Source organism: Rhinolophus sinicus, chromosome 2, assembly GCF_057876585.1.
Source record: "Rhinolophus sinicus isolate RSI-liver-muscle chromosome 2, RSI-T2T, whole genome shotgun sequence".
NCBI classification, from domain to species: Eukaryota; Metazoa; Chordata; class Mammalia; order Chiroptera; family Rhinolophidae; genus Rhinolophus; species Rhinolophus sinicus.
Window position 1 is genome coordinate 108,375,183 of NC_142502.1, and position 20,312 is coordinate 108,395,494.

General features: G+C 55.3%; 2 protein-coding genes across 6 annotated transcripts; both read right to left on the reverse strand.

Annotated features, from left to right (window-relative positions):
• Nucleotides 1-1,146: 1,146 nt before the first annotated feature.
• On the reverse strand, nucleotides 1,147-12,316 carry VARS2 (valyl-tRNA synthetase 2, mitochondrial). 5 transcript variants are annotated; one of them, XM_074332638.2, is made up of 30 exons: nucleotides 12,191-12,316; nucleotides 11,463-11,690; nucleotides 11,225-11,306; nucleotides 11,011-11,111; nucleotides 10,633-10,754; nucleotides 10,460-10,526; nucleotides 10,266-10,363; nucleotides 9,469-9,550; nucleotides 9,190-9,264; nucleotides 8,625-8,736; nucleotides 7,854-7,942; nucleotides 7,288-7,378; nucleotides 6,936-7,063; nucleotides 6,715-6,818; nucleotides 6,462-6,543; nucleotides 6,080-6,156; nucleotides 5,905-5,980; nucleotides 5,549-5,654; nucleotides 5,337-5,407; nucleotides 5,092-5,217; nucleotides 4,798-4,902; nucleotides 4,607-4,675; nucleotides 4,434-4,512; nucleotides 4,204-4,331; nucleotides 3,949-4,101; nucleotides 2,977-3,183; nucleotides 2,198-2,309; nucleotides 1,867-2,042; nucleotides 1,595-1,723; nucleotides 1,147-1,494 (listed from the first exon to the last, which is right to left on the reverse strand). In XM_074332638.2, exons 2-30 carry the CDS (start codon nucleotides 11,661-11,663, stop codon nucleotides 1,399-1,401), a joined length of 3,144 nt encoding a protein of 1,047 aa, XP_074188739.2. In that variant the 5' UTR covers nucleotides 11,664-11,690; nucleotides 12,191-12,316; the 3' UTR covers nucleotides 1,147-1,398. The 5 variants fall into 5 exon arrangements, with proteins under 5 accessions (XP_074188739.2, XP_019572931.3, XP_088652021.1 ...); XM_019717372.3 differs by having other exon boundaries at nucleotides 9,190-9,309; XM_088795895.1 differs by lacking the exon at nucleotides 12,191-12,316 and adding an exon at nucleotides 12,018-12,162 and having other exon boundaries at nucleotides 9,190-9,309.
• Nucleotides 12,317-12,412: 96 nt separating this feature from the next.
• Nucleotides 12,413-18,444, reverse strand: GTF2H4 (general transcription factor IIH subunit 4). Its single transcript, XM_019717374.3, has 14 exons — nucleotides 18,256-18,444; nucleotides 17,471-17,613; nucleotides 17,096-17,200; nucleotides 16,624-16,755; nucleotides 16,279-16,375; nucleotides 16,101-16,189; nucleotides 15,775-15,886; nucleotides 15,563-15,631; nucleotides 15,283-15,366; nucleotides 14,902-15,034; nucleotides 14,076-14,206; nucleotides 13,397-13,444; nucleotides 13,157-13,235; nucleotides 12,413-12,694 (listed from the first exon to the last, which is right to left on the reverse strand). The coding sequence occupies exons 2-14, from the start codon at nucleotides 17,608-17,610 to the stop codon at nucleotides 12,522-12,524; spliced, it is 1,392 nt and encodes a 463-aa protein (XP_019572933.1). The 5' UTR covers nucleotides 17,611-17,613; nucleotides 18,256-18,444; the 3' UTR covers nucleotides 12,413-12,521.
• Between the last annotated feature and the right edge of the window lie 1,868 nt (nucleotides 18,445-20,312).

Genomic DNA, 20,312 nt, shown 5'->3' on the forward strand with positions numbered 1-20,312 from the left:
AACACTTGAAACGTGCCCAGTGTGAGCAACTAAATGTTTCACTTTAATTACTTTAGTCAAATGGCTACCATTTTAGACAGCACAGCCCCAGACAACCACCCCCACCTTGAGCCTCCCCCCCCCCTCCCCCCCCCGCTCATGCCTGACTTCACGTCCCACTCCTCTCCCCTTCAGATATGACAGCTTAGATGACATGGACATTTCTTTTGCTGGGCAGAAGCAGTGCAGGGCTCTGCCATAATGGGGCCCACAGCCCTTTTCATCTTATTTCCCTGCCTCCTTGCTACTCTTTGAACACTCCAGGAGTGCTTCCGTCTTGGTTTTGCTCTGGCTCTTCCCTCTACCTGGAACACGGCTCCCAGACAGCCACTTGTCTAATCTGAAGCTTGGTTTCAGCAGCCAGAAAGTACCTGCACGAAGTTTACTGAGTTGAATCTCAGTTGATACTTTGGGCAAACTACTTTTATTCCCTGAGCACACTCCTTCATCTCTAAAATGGAGAGAACACCCACCTCCGTGGTTCTTGGGAGGATTAAGTGGCATCAGGGAGGCCCCGCCTGTGACAGTTCTGCCATAAATAGCTACTGAGAGCTGCTGGACAGAATGGAATTTGGGCGTGGAGGGGCCAGGCCCATGAATTCCACCGAGATGAGACAAGGTGTTTGGGGTGGACAGGTGGGCGTCTGCACTTGTGTGTACCTCTGTCAGGGGCTGGGCAGTGTGTCCCTGGCACTTTGGTCTCAGGTACACAGAAGTGGGGAGGGGCACTCAACCCCAGCACACCCTGCAGCACCTCAGGCGTGGAGGAAGTCCCTGCTCCTTTCAGCACCCCTGGGTACAGGGCCAAGGAGCACAGAAACTTCCAATTGGTAAGAAGCAGAGAAGGGAAGGCTGCAAACATCGGAGCATTGTCAGTAAGTCCGGGAAGGAGGTGGAACCCTGGTCACTACGCCAGGCTCAGCTAGAAAGCTCCTCTTTCCTCCCACAAGGCTGGCACCACCCAGCATCCACTCTCCCCCTGCGACCCAAGCTCAAGGCTAAGAGGCCACCATCCGCCTTTCCCAGATCAGAGTCTCAGGGAACAACAGAAGGAAAAGAAAGTCACCAATAAGGGAAAGAGGGATAAAAGAATCACAGGCAGACATGTTTGAAATTTTAAAAGCTTATGTAAATTTCTTCATTCCTAAAGTTCCAGGTGGGACTGCACATGAGGGAAGCTGGGGTAGAAATGTGAGTGACCCACAGCCACTCTGACCAAAGCAGTCTGTTTCCTCATTTACAGAATGAGGGACGTGGACCACATAGTCTCTGAGGCCCCACCACGCCGACAGCTGCCCGATCAGTTTGTCCTCAAAAGCAGGTCTGGGAGGGAGGAAATCCTCCAAGGATGGTGAGAGCTCAGGGTTCCCTGGGGCCGGGAGACGTGTCTACCAGCTGTCGGAGGTGAGAGGCCGCCTTGTCCAGTTTCGACAATTCCAGCTGGAGGGAAGAAATCTGGACGAGGAGAGAAGCACACAGGATCCAGTATGAAGTCCACCCCCTGTCCACATTCCCTCCCGGAGGTGGGCTTCCTGGGTGGCCCTCCCAGCCTCACCCTCTGCTGCCTCCGAGTCTCCGCCTCTCCCACTGATGAGGTCCGGGCTATAAGGTTGTCAAGCTGCCTCTGCAACTTGTGTCTTCGGGCAGCTAGCAGAGGTAGATGGGTCTGGGGGTGCACCAGTCCCTGCGGGAGAAGGGAGACATCAGCAGCCCGCCCAGCACCTCCCTCCTCCCCACGCTAAGACCCATCCTCATTTTTATAGAACTAACCCCCCCGGCCCCCTCCCAACATCCTTTCTGTCCCCTCCTCCCACCTCCCCTGGGCACCTGCAGCTCCATGTAGACCTGAATGGTGTCCCCCAGTGGGGCCTGGGCCCAGCCAGAGGGAGCCGCTGCACCTGGGGGTAAGAGCCCCACAGCCCCACAGTGGCCCAGGGTGCCCAGGGGCTCCAAGAAGTCCTCAAAGAGGCCCCGTTCTCCAGGCTCTGAGCACTGCAGCAGCACTGTGGGAGAAAGGAGATCTCAAGGTCAAGGCCTGAGATGCGGCCACCCTTCCTGCCCTGCACTTCCTGCCTCTGGGCTCTGCCCTCAGGCTCTCCCCTCTGCCCAGCCAGTCCCTTCTTTCTGCGGGGATTCAGGAGCTCAGGACGGGCCTCACCTCGGGGCCGGACCTTGGTGATCTGGTACGTGGCTCGCAGAGCCCTCAGCACCTGCGCGGCCTCCTGGACCCTGGAGAAGCGCCGCTCCAGCTCGGGCCGGTACCAGTGCGCCTGCAGCTCCCAGGAGACTCGTGTCAGCTCTCCTGACTCTCCTCTCCACCCACCCACCCCATCTCCTCAGGGCAGTGGGACCTGTCCTCGCCACCACATGCAAAATTCACCACCTCAAGGATGGAACACGACACAAACTGGGGAGTCATCTAAGAGGTTCTTAGATGGTCAGTGGTTGATGTCTGTTTGGTCAGCCTGACTGAAGACGGCAAACAATCAAAAATAAAACTTAAAATGTATTCTTCAAAACTCACAAAACCAAGTAAGTATAAAAGAAGTTTAGTTAAGCTTTAAAATTATCTTTTGGGTAAGTTTGCTGTAGTTATCCTTCTCTAGTTATTAAAGCTTAAAACTGCACTGAGACTCCTGGGATAGCCCATCACTAACATCTAATCCTCATCACACCCACGACATGGACTATTACTATCCCTGGTTTAAAGACGGGGAAACTGAGGCATGGCCACACAGCTGGCAAGCCCAGCGCCAGAGTCCTGCTCTTGTCCCCTGTGCTAATACTGCCCCAAGACAGCGCTGCAGAAACAACCTTCCAGAGACTCTGTAGTCAAGTACAAACCACTGCTATCAATGACCCCACGGCAGCACCCCTCTTTAGAAGACTGCTCCCCAACCCCTCAGCAGTGGTCCCACTCCCAGAGACAGGGCTCACCAAGCTGCGGGCACTGGGGTAGGGGGCGACAGAGATGCTGGGGGCAGGGGGGCCTCCAGGCCTGGGGGGCAGCCTCTGCCAGAGCTCTTCAGCCAGGAAGGGCATCAGCGGGGCGAGGAGGCGGAGGCCGACGTCAGCGCAGGACAACAGGACCTGAGGCGGCCCCGGCGGGCGGGGCGCGTGCGACAGCACAGGCTTCACGGCCTCCTAGGGAAAGGCCCGCGGGTCAGGGTCAGGGTCACGGCCATGGCCATGGCCTTCTTCCACACACCTGCTGCCCTACTAGTCGGGAATGCTGTGGGTTCGCACACCATCTTGGATGCCATTGGCTGTCCCATGAAAAGGGGAAATCTAGGGCAGGGATTCTCAGAAATGGGTGTGGAATAAAATTATCAGGAAGGTTGTATAGTTTATGAAGAAAAACATTGAGTTTTCTGCTTATCAAAAAGACGTTTTTAAAAAGGTTGAGAAACAGTGATCTAGGGCAGCAGCCCTGAGCCAGCAGCATGACCTGAGACGAGAAATGAAAACTCACCTGGTGAATGAGCGCTCTGGGGGTGTGGGCTGGGGCCCGGCACTGGTGCTTAAGCAGCTCTCCATCCCAAGACTCTCCCACAGGATCAAGTGTGAGAACCCCTGGCCTACAGACCTCCACACTTCCTCCCATCGCTCACAGCTCCCGGCCTGCACAGGGTCCAAACTCAGCGAGCACACTGAGAAAGAAACTTCACCTGCCTCCTGACACTGCTTTGTCAGACTCTGTTTTCTAGAAGTCTCCCTACCTCCTCCTCTCTCCCCAGGTGACAGGTAGGGAGCAGTGACTAGGCCAGTCCCAGGGAGGAGGGGAACTGGGATTCCCCTGGCTCAGCCATCTTTCTGTGCTCTCACTGAGGGAGATATCGGGAACCTAGTTCAGAGCTCTGTGTCGGGGAGCCCGATCTCGGGGGACGAGGAGGGCACCGCCATACTCACCAAGTATACATCACACAAGCTGTGGAGCCAGAAGTGGTGCAGAGCATGGGCAACAAGCGGGAGCTCTCGGGTAAGGAATCCTCGCTCACACTCGTGGGCAGTGCGGGCCAGGCGGCTCAGCACCCAGGCATCCATGGGGGACGAGGGGGACAGCTGCGGGCAAGGGGCTGCAGGGTGGGGACGGCTCTACTCCCACTCCTCTGCCTGTCCTCCCTGCTACCCACTGCCCCCACCCAAGCACCTCTCCTCTCTGACCTCCTCTGAGGACTGGGGCACAAACCCCGGGCCCAGGACACTGAGAATGAAGCGCAGGGCATTCCAGATCTTGTTGCAGAAATGGCGGGAGCTCAAGACCTCAGAGACAGACAGGTGTAAGTCACCCCCTGGGACAGAGAAGAGAGAGTGTGCAAGTAGACGGCAGGGGCACAGGGAGGGCTCAGCCCCACCCGCCCCTCTGCACCCCACACGCCCTCCCCTGGGCTTACCCAGGGCCCCATGGGAGCACAGGGTGAATCTCAGGGCATCGGTCCCACATTCGGGGATCCCATGAGGAAAGTCCTTTCTCTGCAACCAGAGGGAGAGGATGGGTGGCAGGTGCCACTGAGGCTGCAGGGCCAGTGGCCGTGAGCGAGGCCAGATGGGCAGACACGGGACCCACCTGCGTTGCAGCTGCGATCGCCAGCTCTTCGGGGTCCAAGTTCCCTTCCCTCAGCTTTTCCTGCAGCACCTGGATGGGTCAGTGTGCACTGGCCTCAGTCTGAGCCCCCCCAGTGTGCTGCCCTCTGTCCCCCACCGAGGGCTCCCTTCCTCTCCCCTGAAACACCCCCTGCACCAGCTCCGTATCCTGACCTGCAGCCCCACCCCAGCGATGATATCCCGTGGGTCCAGCACGTTCCCCAGGGACTTGCTCATCTTCCGGCCCTGCCTGTCCCGAACCATGGAGTGGAGAAGTACCTGGGGGCATGGAGGGGCCGGCAGGGGGTGCTCGGAGAGCCTGTCTCTGGAGGACCCTTTGGGATCTCTGGTGCTTTAGGGGTGAGGGTGGGAAGTGAATCAGGAAACAGGGATCGAGCACATGGAAAACATGTCGGGCTGGAAAACCTGGCGGTTGCAGAGCGGGACGGGGCACTGATGGGCTGTTACCTGGCGGAAGGGGAGCTGCCCTGTGAGCTGGGTCCCCAGCATGACCATGCGGCCCACCCAGAACAGCAGGAGGTCACTGCCCGTTTCCAAAAGGGACAGGGGGTAGAAACGAGTGAAATCTGGGGTCTAGGAAGAAAAAGACAAGCAATAAGAGGCCCTGGGCTCCATCTCCTCAAGACTGTCAGGGGCCCAAGCATCTCCCTCGCCACCCCCACCTTCACTCTCTTCCACTCAGCCCGCCTCACCTCTTGGGGCCAACCCAGGGAAGAAAAGGGGAAAAGAGCTGAAGAGAACCACGTGTCCAGGACATCAGGGTCTGGGAAACGGGATAGGAAATGGACAACTGGAAGCTCAGCTCCAAGGAGCTCAGCCCACTGCTGCCCACCGTCCTCCCGGGCCCACCCCCACCCCCACCTGCGTCTCCAAGACCCAGGGCCCTCCCAGCCCAGGCACTCACCCCTCTGCAGGGTCAGCTCCGCCCCCGCTCTCCCCGTCAGTGCTGCAGCTACTTCTCTGGCCTCAGCCTCTGTCCGCCCGACCACCCAACAGTCCTCCCTGTCAGCCTGTAGCACAAGTAAGGGTTGGGGGCGTGAGGAAGAACACCTGGCAGGTGGGAAACCTCGGAGTCTGACGGAGGGGCCCTCTGGAGGTGAGATGGAGAACGCCAGGCCGGCCCAGAGCCATCACGCAGTAGGTTACAGGATTCAGGCCCGGAGCACAGGAAAAGCAGGGGACTGAGCGGGCACTGAAGGCCCTCTGACTGCGGTGCTTAAGGCCCTGTCCTCGCCGGCCCTCTCGTGTGCTTCCTCCTACCTTCACAGGCTCCTCTACAACCAGGTAGGCTGGGATCCGATGGCCCCACCACAGCTGCCGGGAGACACACCAGTCCCTGCCAAGAATGCAAGAACATGAACGAGTGACTTCTCAGCATGACCAGTGGGTCCCCTCACCTCCATCAGAGCGCCCCCCCACACACACACACCCTTACCCAATGTGGGAAAACCAGTGCTGCCAGTTCTTCTGGTGGAAGGATGGGCTGAGCTCCAGGGCCCCCGACTCCACAGCCTGGAGGGAGAGGGCCTTTAGAGTGCTTCCTTCCTGCACCCACACCCCTCCCTGAGGGGACCAGTGGCCACTGAGGTGATTCTTAAGTTCAGGAAGGACCTCCCAAACCTCCTGAGAAGATTCGGGACCTGAGGGAGGACATAAGCCAGCCCTTTCTGGGCCACCTTCCCCACCACTGTCCCCCACTGTCACAGCTAGACAGGTCTGTTGAGCAGGAGGGCCTCCAGCCTGCCTGTTTCTTCAATCCAGTTCTCAGGGGGAACCCCGTGCCCAGGCCCCAGTCGCTCCTTGCAGGGCAGCCTCACCTGGGCAGCTCGGTCCCCCATCTCCCGGCAGCGGACAAACCACTGGCTCTTCAGTAGGTATTCTACCACGTCCCCGGAACGGCTGAAAGGGAGGCGGTGAGTCCACTGCCCCTCCAGCCTCGTGCCTCTCTCCAGGGACACGGGACACAGCAGCAAATGAAACTGACAGAGCCCATATTCTAGCAGAAGGGGACAGAGCCCAGCCCATGCCATTCCCTCCGGGGGTAGTCCTAAGGAGTTAAAACGGGGTTACCTGCAAATGGGGAGCACCATGGGGTGGTCCTGGAGGCCCCGGAACAGACGCCGCTCCGTCAGTGCGGACATAATCCTCTCCCGGGCCACAAACCGATGAAGGCCCTGGCAGAAAAATGGCAACAGTAAAGGTTAAGGCCTCTAGAGAAATAAGAAAGTGGGAGAGGGGAGGAGGGCAGAGGGTGCCCCCAAAGGATGGGGTAACACTGAGGCCACTCCCACCTGCAGCCAGTCTCCACAGAGGGAGGTCATGGTCCCATCCTCCGCGATGACACTCAGGGGGTGCAAGCCATGTCGGGCCCCTAGCTCAGCATCAGCAGGGCTGTGAGCCGGAGTCACCTTCACTGCCCCTGGGGAGCAGAGCTGCAGTGAGCATTGACCCCGGAGCCTGGCTTTTGCTTTCCAAAGGTCCTGTCGTTGCCCATACCCGCTTCCCTTCCCTCCCTTCTCTGTGCCTCCCTTCCGTTCCTCACCACCCACCCAATCTACAAGAGATTTCCCTCCCCCACATCGCTTCTCGCCCTGCTCTCATCCCCAGCAGCCTGCCTTTCTCCTTCCTCTGACCTCCACTCACCTGTGCCCACGTGTGGCTCCACAGTGGTGTCTGTGATGAGGGGGAGAAGCTGCCCTGTTAAGGGGTGACGAAGTTGTCGCCCATGTAGATGCTGAAGGGAAGGAAGAGGGGTCAGGGACAGGCACATGTGTGGGGTAGAAAGGTCTGGGCAGGACGTGAGAGCCCTGCGAGTAAGTGGGTGAGAACCAGAGGTAAAGAGCCAGAGCTGGGGGTCAGCAAACATTTTCTTAAGGGGCTGGAGTGTGACTCTCTTAGGCTCTGTGGCCAAGAGGCAGATGTAGGCTATACAGTTACTCCACTGGCTACTGCGGCAGAGAGGGGTCACAGGCGCAGTGAGACTGAGCCCACCAGGGCGGCACAGACAAAACAGGTGGCAGCGTGGGCTCAGCCCACAGGCAGACTCGCAACCCCTGAGCTGGAGTAGAAGGGAGCAGACTGAGAGCCATCGGAGCTGAGAGAAGTCTTAGGAAAAGGAAGTGAAGGCAGGAGAGAAGGAGGTGCCACCTAACAGGAAGGGATGAAAAAGCTGGGGGTAGGAAGGCCGGGCAGGGAGCACGGGGTATTACTGTGAATCGGGCGTCGTCGGGATGGATGGCCACAGCCACGTCTCCAGGCAGCGTCTCTGGCCTCGTGGTTCCTACCACGACCTCTGCGTCTGAAGGTAAAATTCAAGCACGTGTAGCTAGTCACCCTCACCCCTCATCCCAGACACAGTTAAAGTCAGGAAAACTGGAAAAGGAAGGAGGTGGGGGCCGTCAAGGCTGAGCAGGCCAAATGAGGACTATGTCCAGAGGAGCGTGGGGTGTCCGTGGAAGCTGACCACAGGCCTAGGAGGGTATCTGAGGCTAAGGAATTCCGTGACAGCTGGCATGGGAGAAACGGGTACGGCATGAATAAAGGCAACCAGAGTCCTTGCTGGGTGCCCAGAGGACACTGGGGGTTCTTGGTGCCCTAATCACAAACGCTGTACATTCTTTGGGGCTAGCTCAGCCCCTCCTACAAAAAAATGTCCTGACTGTTCCAGCTCATCTGCCTTCCCCTTCTCTGAACTCCTCAGAACACCTACTGTCCAAACCACACTTCAGAACTAACCTTTTCTCTTTCAAGGGTAGCAGCCTTCTGCAGAATTACACCCAGCACCCACCGAGCAGTGGCTGTGGGCACTCTCCTGGTCCAGAATGGCCACAGAACCGCAAATTCGACCTAGGTTCCTTATGCCCCGCCTACCAGGTCATGTGGGAAACAGACTGTGGGCTCGCTCCCATCAGCCCAACATGGGCTCCAGAAAACAGGGCAAGCAGAGATGAGTGGGCGACCATTCCCAGGACTGCCCTCACCAGGCTCTCCATCCACAGGGAAGGCCACAGAGACGAGGAGACCGAAGGACACGGGGCTGGGGCAGCCGGGCAGGCGAAGTTCCGTGCGGCCACGCAGGGGCCGGCTCTCCACCTGCAGGCGTGGAAGAAGCAGGGTCTGAGAGCAGCCTTCCTGCAAGGTTCCCAGCCAGGGCCCCCACCTCCACTCGTCCGCCCGCCAGCCTCCCTGCAGCCATTCAGAGGACCCGGGAGCCACCTGCCTCTGCCCTCGCCTAATTCTTGTGCAGTCAGTTACAGTAAATATTCACTGAGCACTCAAACCACATATAGGTGTCGAGCTGAGCACCTTCCACGAGTTTTCATTTCATTCACAGCATCCCAGGACACAGGCATTCCCATCAGCCCTAATTTACAGACTAGGGAAACTGAGGCTTACAGAGGCTAATAGCCACCGGAACATACAACTGGTAGGTGGCAAGACCTGGATTTACATCCAGGCAGGCTGGCTCCAGACCCTGAGCTTTCACCCGCCTGAGAGTCTCTCACAAACCCACTCTTGCAACTGGCTTGTCTTTCTCTGCCTCACCTCAATATCCGAGATGGCGGATCTTAAAGCACATGACCAGTTGACGAGCTGCCGGCCCCGGTACAATAACCCTGCCTTGTGGAGTCGCACAAATGCTTCAGTCACAGCCACTGAGGAGCCCTAGAATGGCCTGAGTGTCCACATCCCTTCTCAGCCCCTCACCCCCCTGGGGACCCAGGCACTCCCATCCTGCCACCCCAGCACACACAGCAACCCGCCTCCCTGCACAGATCTCTAACACCTCCCCGACACCCACAGAACCAGCCATGGAACTCTCACAGCATCCATAGTGAAACGCTCTCGGTCCCAGTCCAGAGAGGCCCCTAGGGCTCGGAGCTGCTCACAGATCTCTCCACCTTTCCTGTGCCGAGAGATTTTTGTCAGCAAACGTGTCCTGCACCAACAATGTACCAGGCCAGTGACACTCCAGCAATGCTGGCTGGGGCTGGAGTGAGTATGGCACTGATCTAGCCTCCAGAAGCTAATGGAGACAGACTCATGAACCCAGTATGGAACCTTCTATGACTAAAGGAAGCATAAAGGGGGTGGCCAGCCACTGTGAGCTGCACCCTCCACAGTTACACTGAAAACAACTACTTGACTAGGACCTGATGGGTCCTGGAAAAACACGCTCAGAAAAAAAAGCATAAAGTTCACAGTCACAGAGGAAGAGGCAGCCGATTCATGGGAAATCTACAGAAACTGTACAGAGAAGATGGCATGTAGTAACACACCTAAATGAGGGTAATTTCAAGTAGATGGAAGGTGAGAAGGGGTGAGTTGGAGAGAATGGGAACATGACATAAGTGATAAGTGGAGGGGGAGGGAAGAGTGTGTGTGTGTGTGTGTCTACACATACACACATAAATATACACATCCTCATGTATCACATAGACACACACATACACACACAGCTTGGCGACCCCACCAAATGCTAAGAGGCTCCAGAGCTTAAGTCTCCAGAAGTTAGGGAAGTTAGGGCTGGACGGGAAGAGTGCCTACAAGTTAGAAGAGTGACTAAGAAACAAGGACCCACACCTGCGCTCTCAGCCCCTTCACATGCCTGTCATACTCACTCCTCCTTCCACTTCCACACCTCCCTGAGGAAGTCTTCCCGGCTCAGATCACGTCTTCTCACTCCTCGTTCCTTCCACAGTTGTTTCTCCACCACAGCCTACAGTAAGATTAGGGGGCAAATAAACAAAGAATCAGGTCACTTTGGGCGAAGAAAGCTTTCACCCAGGAAAAGGACAAGTGGCAAAAGACATACTTGGGTAGCAATTCCTGCATGATCTGAGCCCGGGACCCACAGCACCTGATCTCCACGCATCCGGTGCCTGTGAAAGAAATGCCCTCACGCGAATCCGACCTTACATGTTTACCCTCCCTCCTTCCCCCACTTTCTCCTTCCCCTCAAGAACCCAGGCAGCCACATCCCCTCACCAGCGCACGAGAGCATCCTGGATGGCCACAGTCAGTGCATGCCCGATATGCAGGGAGCCAGTGACGTTAGGAGGGGGGATACACATGGAAAAGGTCTCCCCTGTGGCCTGGGGCAGCCTGGTCTAGGAAAGAGCACAAGTGCAAGAGAAGACTGGATGTTACCTGGGGGAATAGTACCCTCTGGTGTCCCCAAGGCAGTTCTGCAGGGCAGAACTGTCCAGCAAATAACAGGGAAAGGGAAACATGCCAAGAGAATGTTCTGGAGACCCCAGGGGCAGGAGACAAGCTCTCCAATGTAGCTGTGAACTCCAGACTCAGGCTCAGTTGTACCCACCAATTTCACGGACTGTTCAGTACCCCTCCCTGCCAGGTACTAACCTGATATTCTGGTTTAAAGAAGCCCTCTCGTACCCACCAAGGGTACCAGGCAGCCTCAACATATTGGGGGCTGTATGCAGGAGGCAGTGGCCCGGAGACATCTGTGGAGGCACAGTAGAGCTCCACTAATTCAACTTTGTTCCCAGACTGCATTTCAGCAGACCAAATGGGAAACGAAAATGTGAGCAAAAAGGCCTTCAAGTTTCCTAGTTACCTTTCTTTTCACCAAGTTCCGTGGGGATTTCATACAACACTATTTCTTTAGGAGTCCAGGCCTTACCGGATTCTGCAGGTGACTATGGGGAGGAGAGACAAGGAGGAATGCAGTTCCCAGTACACCCCAGGCATCTGGAGTCCAGCCAGTCTCTCCTCCAGCCCTTCCCCCAGCCCCCCAACCCCCCGACCCCCACCCCACCAAGTTTCTCAGACCCAAGGACAAGCTGTGCTCTAACCTTGCTCTTCCGGGCTAATCCAGCCTCCAGCGCCTCCTGCTTCTCCCGCAGGCGCTTCTGTTTGGCTTCGCGGTTCCTCCGGGAGATGGGGGAACCATGGGGCTCTGACTGTGTAGAAAGGGGATGGGACTTGGGGAGGCCCCGTGAGGACCTCAGCCCCCAAAGTGATTGTCGGAAAGAGGCCGGAGGCAAACGAGGCATCAGGAGTGCTTGGAAAGGGGCCAAGATCTGTTCCAGACAGACAAAGCACGTTAGGATCCGGTGGTGTGGGAGGGTCACGTCCCCTGAAGTCACACCCTATTCCTTACTCTCGGCCTCCTACTAGCACTGGTCTGTTATTTTAAGTATCTAGCCCTTCCCACACAACCTTTCCTCCACGTGGACTCGAGTGCGTGGTGTCCACAGTAACAGGATCCTGGAGCCGCAAGAAACAGGGCTCTTCTGGGAAAGACTTAATTTCTGGCCCTCAACCTATGAATGTGGGACGTGGGAGTGACCGCTGGCACACAGGAGGGTAAAGGACTCAGGTATTCGGGGAGGTGACCGACAGCGCACCCGAGAGCCAGCAAGAGTCCCGCCAGTCACTGCGACCTCGGCCTGCCCAGACGCCGCCCGCGCTGCCCCCAGACCCGTGCAGCCCGGCCTTCCCACGCGTCCCGCCGCGTGGGCCAGGTTCCCAGCGCCTCCCAGCCCCGCACCCCGGAGGCCGCCCTGGCGCGCGCGCTCACCGGGCGAGCCCTCCGCTATCCCAGGGCGCCCAGCGGCGGCGGCGGCGGCTGCAGCACCGGACGGGACTCCAGCAACCCGCCCCCGGAACCCGCCCGCGCGGCGCAGGGAGGCGGGCCCGGCCCGGCGCATGCGCGAGGGCTGCTCGGCCCTACCCCTCCCGTCCCAGCGCGCCGGCCGCGGAAAGCTGAAGCGCGGGGGGGCGGCGTCCGCGGCTGCCAGGCTCATTTTCACAACTTTATTAAACAATTCGAGTCCCCAAGTGTGAGTTAAAAAACCCTAAGTTCCGGAGCCGCGCCCGCCTCCCGCCCCGCCCGGTCTCAGTCCGCGCTCTCAGGAGCTGTGCTTCTGTCGCTTCCAGAAGCGCTTGACGTCACTGTGCCCAGCAGGCGTCACCACCATGAGCCGCTTGGCCGAGTTCTCGAACACCAGCACGCCCAGCTCCCGCGCATGGGCCAACAGCAGCTCAAAGTCCACTTGCGACAGGAACTGGTTATACAGGACGCCTGGGGTCCGCAGGAAGGGAGAGGTGGGGAGAGAGAAGGCCAGAACGTGAGGCGCGGAGCCTTTCTGTGGCAGCCTCAGGGCAGTGGGCTGGCCTTGTCACCCACCACCATTTAAAAACGAATCCTCTATGCTTGTCCCTTCCAGGGCTCATCTGAACACTAGTGTGATCCAACCATATTCAGGAAGGCAATAAAATACAGTAAGAAAACCCATTAATGCTCACCAAAACCAGAGAAATTACTGTGAATTACCCCTCCCAATTTCCCTCTTCTCGCTAAATCCAAATTGCACTGATTTGAGACATTTTATTTACTACCACCGACTCACCCCAAAATAAAAAGTCTCTTGCCAGTTTTTCTCTCCCAGCTCATGCAGCACACGAAAAGTAAATAAAATGCATCAAGAGTGAATTGTCCTTCCTCTGGCCAATGACCAACAATCGACCATCAGAAGCCACTCACCCTCAGTGAAGCGGAGTCTGTCCCTTTCCAGCTCCCACAGCCGGATCTGGTCCGTGATGGTGGGCGGCAGCACAGGTGTCTGCAGGGGCAAGGCATGGCTGTAAGATTCTGGAAGACTGCACCGGACAACCCCAGCCCTCCACACATTCCCCAGATTTGGTTGTTCCTTTCTCTTTTCCATCACTTCATCACCAAGTGCCAGGGGCTGTCAGCCTCCCGCAGCTTGGTACCTGTTTGTACCTGTTTAAGCATCACTGGGTGGGCCCTTGTCCTTAGGAAATGGATGATCTAGAAGACAGACAAGAATGCAATCAAAGACTCGAATAAGAGGGCAGGAAAGCCACTGTGGCCGTCACCCGATATCACTGGAACATCCACTTACTGTTTAAAAACGCATAGGTACATGACTATTGTCAGCCCATTCCTTACTCAGCTGTTGTCCCAAGTTGCTGTTCCCACTGGTCATGTCTGCTATTCCTTCTCTGGCACATCTGCCCTTTGCATAGTCTCTTTTGTTTCTCTTTCAAATAGCAGCACTTACTGTGTGGCAGGCTCTGAGCTAAATGTTTTACTGCTATTCTCACACTGAATCCTCCCAACAACCCGGTGAAATTCATTGTTTCCATTTTCCAGCTGAAGAAACGAAAGCTGAGAGAAATGAAGCAAGTAGGCTCTTTATGCATCTAGGAAGTGGTGGTGCCAAGACACAAATCCAGAGCTATACCTCCTCCCTCCAAGTTCTTCCCCTTAAGGGTCTGCCTGTTCCCACACCTTGACATCTCCTGTGCCTTGTCTATGCTCAGACAACTTCCCACCTTAATGTACAGACCTGGTGCTAGCCTTCCATAAGCTGACCACCTGTACCCCACAGCCTAAGTGCAGCCTGTCTTCCTGCCACTCCCTTCCCCAGTGAGAATACCTGCTGGGCTGTAATGCCACTGGCGATGGCCTGCTGCACGCTCTCCCGGGTCACCTGCGCCACCACCATGTTTGGGAAGCGATAGAGCATCTCCGAGAAGAGGGCGATGAGGGCGATCTGCAGCTCTGACTCTGACCCAGGGACAGGAAGAAGAAATGAACAGGAAGAGGGGACAAGGGGACTGATCCCATGCCCAGGGACAGGAAGAGGAGACGAGGGGGCTGACTCCATACCCAGGGACAGGAAGAGGGGACGAGGGGACTGACCTCATACCCAGGGACAGGAAGAGGAGACGAGGGGGCTGACTCCATACCCAGGGACAGGAAGAGGGGACGAGGGGACTGACCTCATACCCAGGGACAGGAAGAGGAGACGAGGGGGCTGACTCCATACCCAGGGACAGGAAGAGGGGACGAGGGGACTGACCTCATACCCAGGGACAGGAAGAGGAGACGAGGGGGCTGACTCCATACCCAGGGACAGGAAGAGGGGACGAGGGGACTGACCTCATACCCAGGGACAGGAAGAGGAGACGAGGGGGCTGACTCCATACCCAGGAACAGGAAGAGGGGACGAGGGGACTGACCTCATACCCAGGGACAGGAAGAGGAGACGAGGGGGCTGACCCCACACCCAGACTCCCTGGATCCCTTCCTTCAAGTGTGATGAGACATGTCAGAAATCTATAAAGTACCCAGTAATCTGAACAAAAACTGGCATTCCCTCCTGCTCCCTTCCCCTGGTGCTAGCCGTCCACAACCTGCTCTCAACCTGCTCTCACAACCCACCCCCAACCTGCTTTCCCAGGGGCCCTCTGCTGCCTCACCGGTGTAGGCATACAGTCGGTAATTGGTTTCCACAACAATGAAGCCTGGCTGATGTGCAGTGCCCCCAGCCCCAGAAACACCTGACGAGAGATTGATGGCCAGGCGGGTGGGGTAGTAACGCCGAGATTTCCTCTGAAAGGACAGGAGGGAAAGGCAGAGGGCTCCCTCTCAGGTGTCACTGCCCGACATCATCCTTCCTAAGACATCAGATCCCTCCCAGTGCAGAATCTCAACTCCCCACTTCTCTCCCCCAAGGGACCCAGGTATTCAGTCCTGGCAACTGCTTCCTGCTGCCTCCTGAAACCCCACACCTTTTTAAAGGCCAACGCCACATACCACCCTGCCTCTTCCCTAGAAGCCATGTATTTGGGTGCTCATACCTTCCTCTGGAAAACAAGCCCAAACTCACGAAGATGTTGCAGGAAGTTCAACAAAGAATCACTCATACCTTCCACAGAATAATCCTGGGGAAGAGAGGTAGCAGCTAGGGTCCAAACACATCCCATCTCCCTCTCCCAAACCACAAACTCACTCCCTCTTTTCCCATCTCTGATTGTTCATTCTTACTTCACTCTATTGCCCCATAGCCTCATTTCCCCTCCCCATCTCGCTCCCCTTCAGCTCACCCACCCGAACCCCCAGCTCCAGCCCCCTGCTTACCTTGCCCAGAGTAGAGAAGCTGAGCTGGAAGAGGAAGGAGAGGATCTCCACTAGGTCCATGCCCCGACTCTAGGGAGGAATGGGCACAGACAAGGGGACGGGATGGGAGGGAGAAAATGAGAGAAAATCAGGGAACAGTCTGTAGGCAGTAATCTCTCAGTGTGTCCTGAGAAGAGCAGAGCACACCAACAAGCAGACCTTGGCCTCCTCACCTGGGCTGTCTGCAGGTACTGCAACATAAAGTACCAGAGCTGGGCAGGGGTGTCCAGCAGCAGGAACTGGAAGCCAGCAGAGGTAATGCAGGGAGGCTCTCCGGGCTCGGTACTAGACACGTGGAGAGGGACAATGGGACAGGTGTGCACAGAACGGCCACCAGCCCCACCGTCCGCTCACGTCTGCTCTTGGTTTATCTCTCGCTGTACTCCACTCAGCTGTCCTTCTTCAATGCCCTCCAATCCTGACCCGCCTGGACACTCAGTTTGGCAGTGACCCAAGGAGATGTCAAAGCCGGGAGCTGTTGTACCTCGGGCTTCCTCACCTCTTCATGAGCCCAGCCTGGCTGAGGAGCTGAGCCAAGTCCTGGCTGACGGCTGCACTGGGGGAGCCCACCATGAAGTGCAGGACCACCTGAGGAATGGAGGAGAACAGAGATGCCTCTGGGGTCCATGGGAAGCAGGAGCATAAGCAGAGACACACACAGAGTCCCAAGTTCTCACCTCCCATCGCTCCTCGGCGTACTTGTCGAGTGACGGGACATCCCGGGCATGCTTGTCTGGTCCCAGCTGACTCGTGTCATCGGACCAGGCCTTGCCCCTATGCCAGGATGGGCCAAGAGTAAGGAGCCCTGCCTGTGTCCCCTGCCCACTCCTCTGCCCTCTTTCTACCTTTGTCCCCATGGGCCATGAGTGGGAGGCATTTCCTACACCATGCATCTGGTCCAACTTATTGCTAAGGAGCTGCCAAAGGTGGAGCCCACAAGGTTCCAGAGAGGTCCCTTAGGAGCGCCCCCTCCAGAAGTTGAGTTCCCCCGGCCTAGCTTAGGAGGAGATGGAGTGACATACCCACCCAGAAGGGCAATGCGGAGGTTCTGGCGGAAGACGGGGTTGAGGATGAGGCCCTGGAGACCACCAGGGAGTAGCTGGGTGTGCCAGATACGGAGGCCACTCAGCAGCCCTGTACTTTCCTCCTGGGCTCTGAAACAGAAGCAGAGAGGTGACAGATGTGTCTGGAGAACAAAAAGAAGGCCCATGAAGGCCTCCATTTCTGCTTTTGAACTAGTAGTCCTTGGATTACTGTTTCACAGTGAAATCAGTGTCTTAAGGCAAATGTCTTTACTATAATGCCTGCCAGAGCCTTGTTATAGACCTCACAACTCTCCAAGAGGGAAAATACAGTATACAGTTTCCCAAACTTATTTAATTGCAAGTCTTATGGTGTACCCATTAATATTTCCTGAAAAATGTTCCAAGGAACAGCAGTTGGGGAAATCTAGCCATTGAGAAATCGGTATCTGGCTGAGAATACAGCACTCACTTGCTGAATTCCTTCTTTACCCACAGGGCTACAGCAGCTTGTGGCAGAGGCTGCTCCAGAAAGAGCATGCGCATCACCCAGTTCTTAGCCAGAGATGGGAGCTCCCTGCAGGGGGAGAGGAAACATGTTACTGTCAGCAACTGCCTTAGATCTGCATCTCTGCCCTCAACCTGTGTCTTAGCCTCTCAAACATCTCATCTCACCCTCCACCCCTTGACCAGTCTTGCTGCCCCAACAAACACCATCTGTTTTGGCCTGACACACTTTAATCTCTAAGCCCTGTAGAACGAAGCTTCTATCCATGATAACTTATCCCAGTCTGCAGGCCCCATTACATTTCCCCACCATGGTCCCTGCCGTGAAGGGCACCCACACCTGAAGACAGCCAGACAGGTGGCAGGGTGCCCATATAATCGGTCCAATACCCCAGGGCTCAGGCCCCCTAGAAATTCCTGCAGATTCCTGCATTGTAGATGTACTCGGTTCAGCCCACCCCTTGACGGGATGCTCTCCATCACCTGAAAGATGCAAGCGTTAGAAACGCAATCCCTCAATCCATGCCAGTGTCTCCCCTCACCTTTCTCATTCTGATCCCAGATCCACTGGCCCCCACAATAACCCATCTTTTCTATGGTTCCCTTTTCCATGTCATTCATCTCCTCTGGTTTCTCCCAAACCTGACTGACTTCCCCTCTTTTCCTGCCTTCTCACCCCACTTCTGGCCTCAACTCCAGTTTTCACTCAATTTCCAAGTAACAGAATTTTTCATTGTCCCATATTTGCAAAATCATTTTGTGTACCAGTGATTTCTCATCTTTACTAAGCAGTGACAAAGAGACTTGTTTGAGCCCAATCATCTCTCCCTTCCACCTCTCCTGGTCGGATCTACTTATAAGCTCTAAATCCTTCAGACCTTCCCGTCTATTTCTTGATCCCCCTTCTGCTGGGTACGGCAATAAACTACCTTTCCCCTCCATGTCTCCCGAATCTAATTCCACCTCTTTCCTCTCCTTTTCCTTCCTCCCTCCAAAGACTACTTCACCCCATTCAACCTGATCCATACCGTCCGACCTCCTAACTTCGCTACTTTCCTCCCATTACTCGCCTCTCTCTCACTCAACTCTCACACTCCACCACCCGCTCTGTCCCGGCCCCCTTACCACTCTGGGTCAGTTCCCCCGCGTGCACCCGAGTCTCAAGCCGTCGCTTAATCGGAACCAGGGCCTTGCACTGGCTCTGGGAAATAGGGAAAAGTATGGTGAAAAATGAGAGAAAAAGATGGGGAGAGCGACGAAGGATTTCACAGACAGGAGCCCCGAGTAGAGGATTCAGAAGGGGAGAGAACAAGTGGGTAGGATAAGAACGGGCGCTGCACTCGCCCGCCGCGGAGCACACTGGGAATTGGAGTTTTGTACTTGCTCACCCCAGAGCCGGCTGAGGCGCGTCTGACTACAGCTCCCAAAAGGCACCCGGGGAAACAGCGAGAACGGAGCCTGGCCTTTAATTGGGAGAGCTCAGGGCACCGGAGGCCGGGTCACTTGGTTCCGCGTCTCTCTCCACCCACGCCGCCAACGGCAGGCCTACCCGACCGGTACGGGAGGCGGGACCCTGGGAGAAGAAGTACCCCGAGGACCTACTGGCGGAGGCGTGGAGACGCTGGGTGGTAAGGCGCTTAGTTTTAGACACGCTGGAAACTGGGTTCCGTGAGCTCAGCTGACCCAGGTGAAATTGGCTAAACCGCTCTACAGAGCGTTTTCGCGAGTTAGGAGTTAACTGGCTCTAGTTGCCATGTCCACCGTGCTTCCGCCTCCCGTTTAGTTAGAAGATACTAGTAAATACAATTTAAAAAATTGTATGCTCTGATTTGATTTATGAACCTACTGCAGCGAAAGGGAAGGGAACGTCTTCAGCCAAGGCCGGAGCTACAGGCTTCCCTAAGTTCTCATAAGGCAAGTTTTATTATTCGCATTTTACAGACCAGAAGACCAAAGTCTAGTGAGATAAAATTTGCCCGCGATTGGACTAGAAAGTACCGAAGCAGGGATATTAAGTACATTTTCCAGGGACGAGGGACTAAAATGGTAATAAGGACTGTGTAAGACTTTGCCGTGCTTTGTAGCCCACCCATGTTTGTTTCATTGTTCCGTTTCTTTAGCAATCAATGTTTAAAATCCTCAAAGAATGCCACAAAACTGAGAAAGCTTCTTTGTGTTAAGTACAGTTAAAATTACATTCTGGAAAGAAGTATTTGATAAAATGGACAAAATACAAAGAACTCGTACAAAGTAATAAGAAAAAGTAACATCACAATGGAAAGATTGACAAAATAGAAAATAGGCGATAAACAGAAGAAATACAAATGACTTCAAATGAAAAAAACCTCTCAACTTCACTAGTAATTTAGGAAAAGTAAATCAAAGAATCAACAGCATCCAATTAAAAAACAATTAAGACTTGACTACCTCGATGTATGTGAGAATATGAGGATACTCGTATACTTTTGTTGAAGGTTAATAGAGGCATGCTTTCTTAATGGCAATTTGGCTGTATATACCAAGGATTTTAATGTGGCTACCGTTTTAGGAATGTATCATACTGAAATTCTCCCACCTGGGTGCAAAGACGTTTATTGGAGTGTGTTTGTTGTTGCATTATGAAAACAATGGAAACAGCCTAAGTGTCCATTATTAGGAGTTGGTTAGATAAAATGTGGATCCTTACATGTAGAATACTGGATAACACTTAGAGAGGAGGTCACTATGCATACTGACAGCTACATATGACCTGTCATGAGTGGAAGAAACGCAGATTACAAAATGGCGTACACAATCCAATGCCATATTTGTAAGAAGCTTTCATGTGTGTGTAAAACTCAGAGGTCGTTTTGATGGGAGCAAGCAAAGGGGGCTGGGTAGATCAGGTCACAGTTCTCTACAATGTGGGGAACACTGGGGCTACACCATACAGAACAGGAGCCTAGCCACCTGTAGCTATTTACATTTAAATTAACTCAAACAAAATTTAAATTCAGTTCCTCAGTCAACATTAGCCCCGTTTCAAGTGCTCAGTAGTCGCTACGGATTGGATGGTGCAGATTTAGACCTTTTCCCTCATCAAGGAGCTCTGACCCCTGCTTGGAGGGATGCAGTGGATGAGGGCAGGTGTCTGATGGCAGGAACCAAGCAGACTGAGTTCTGGGAACTGGCCTTCAAGAAGA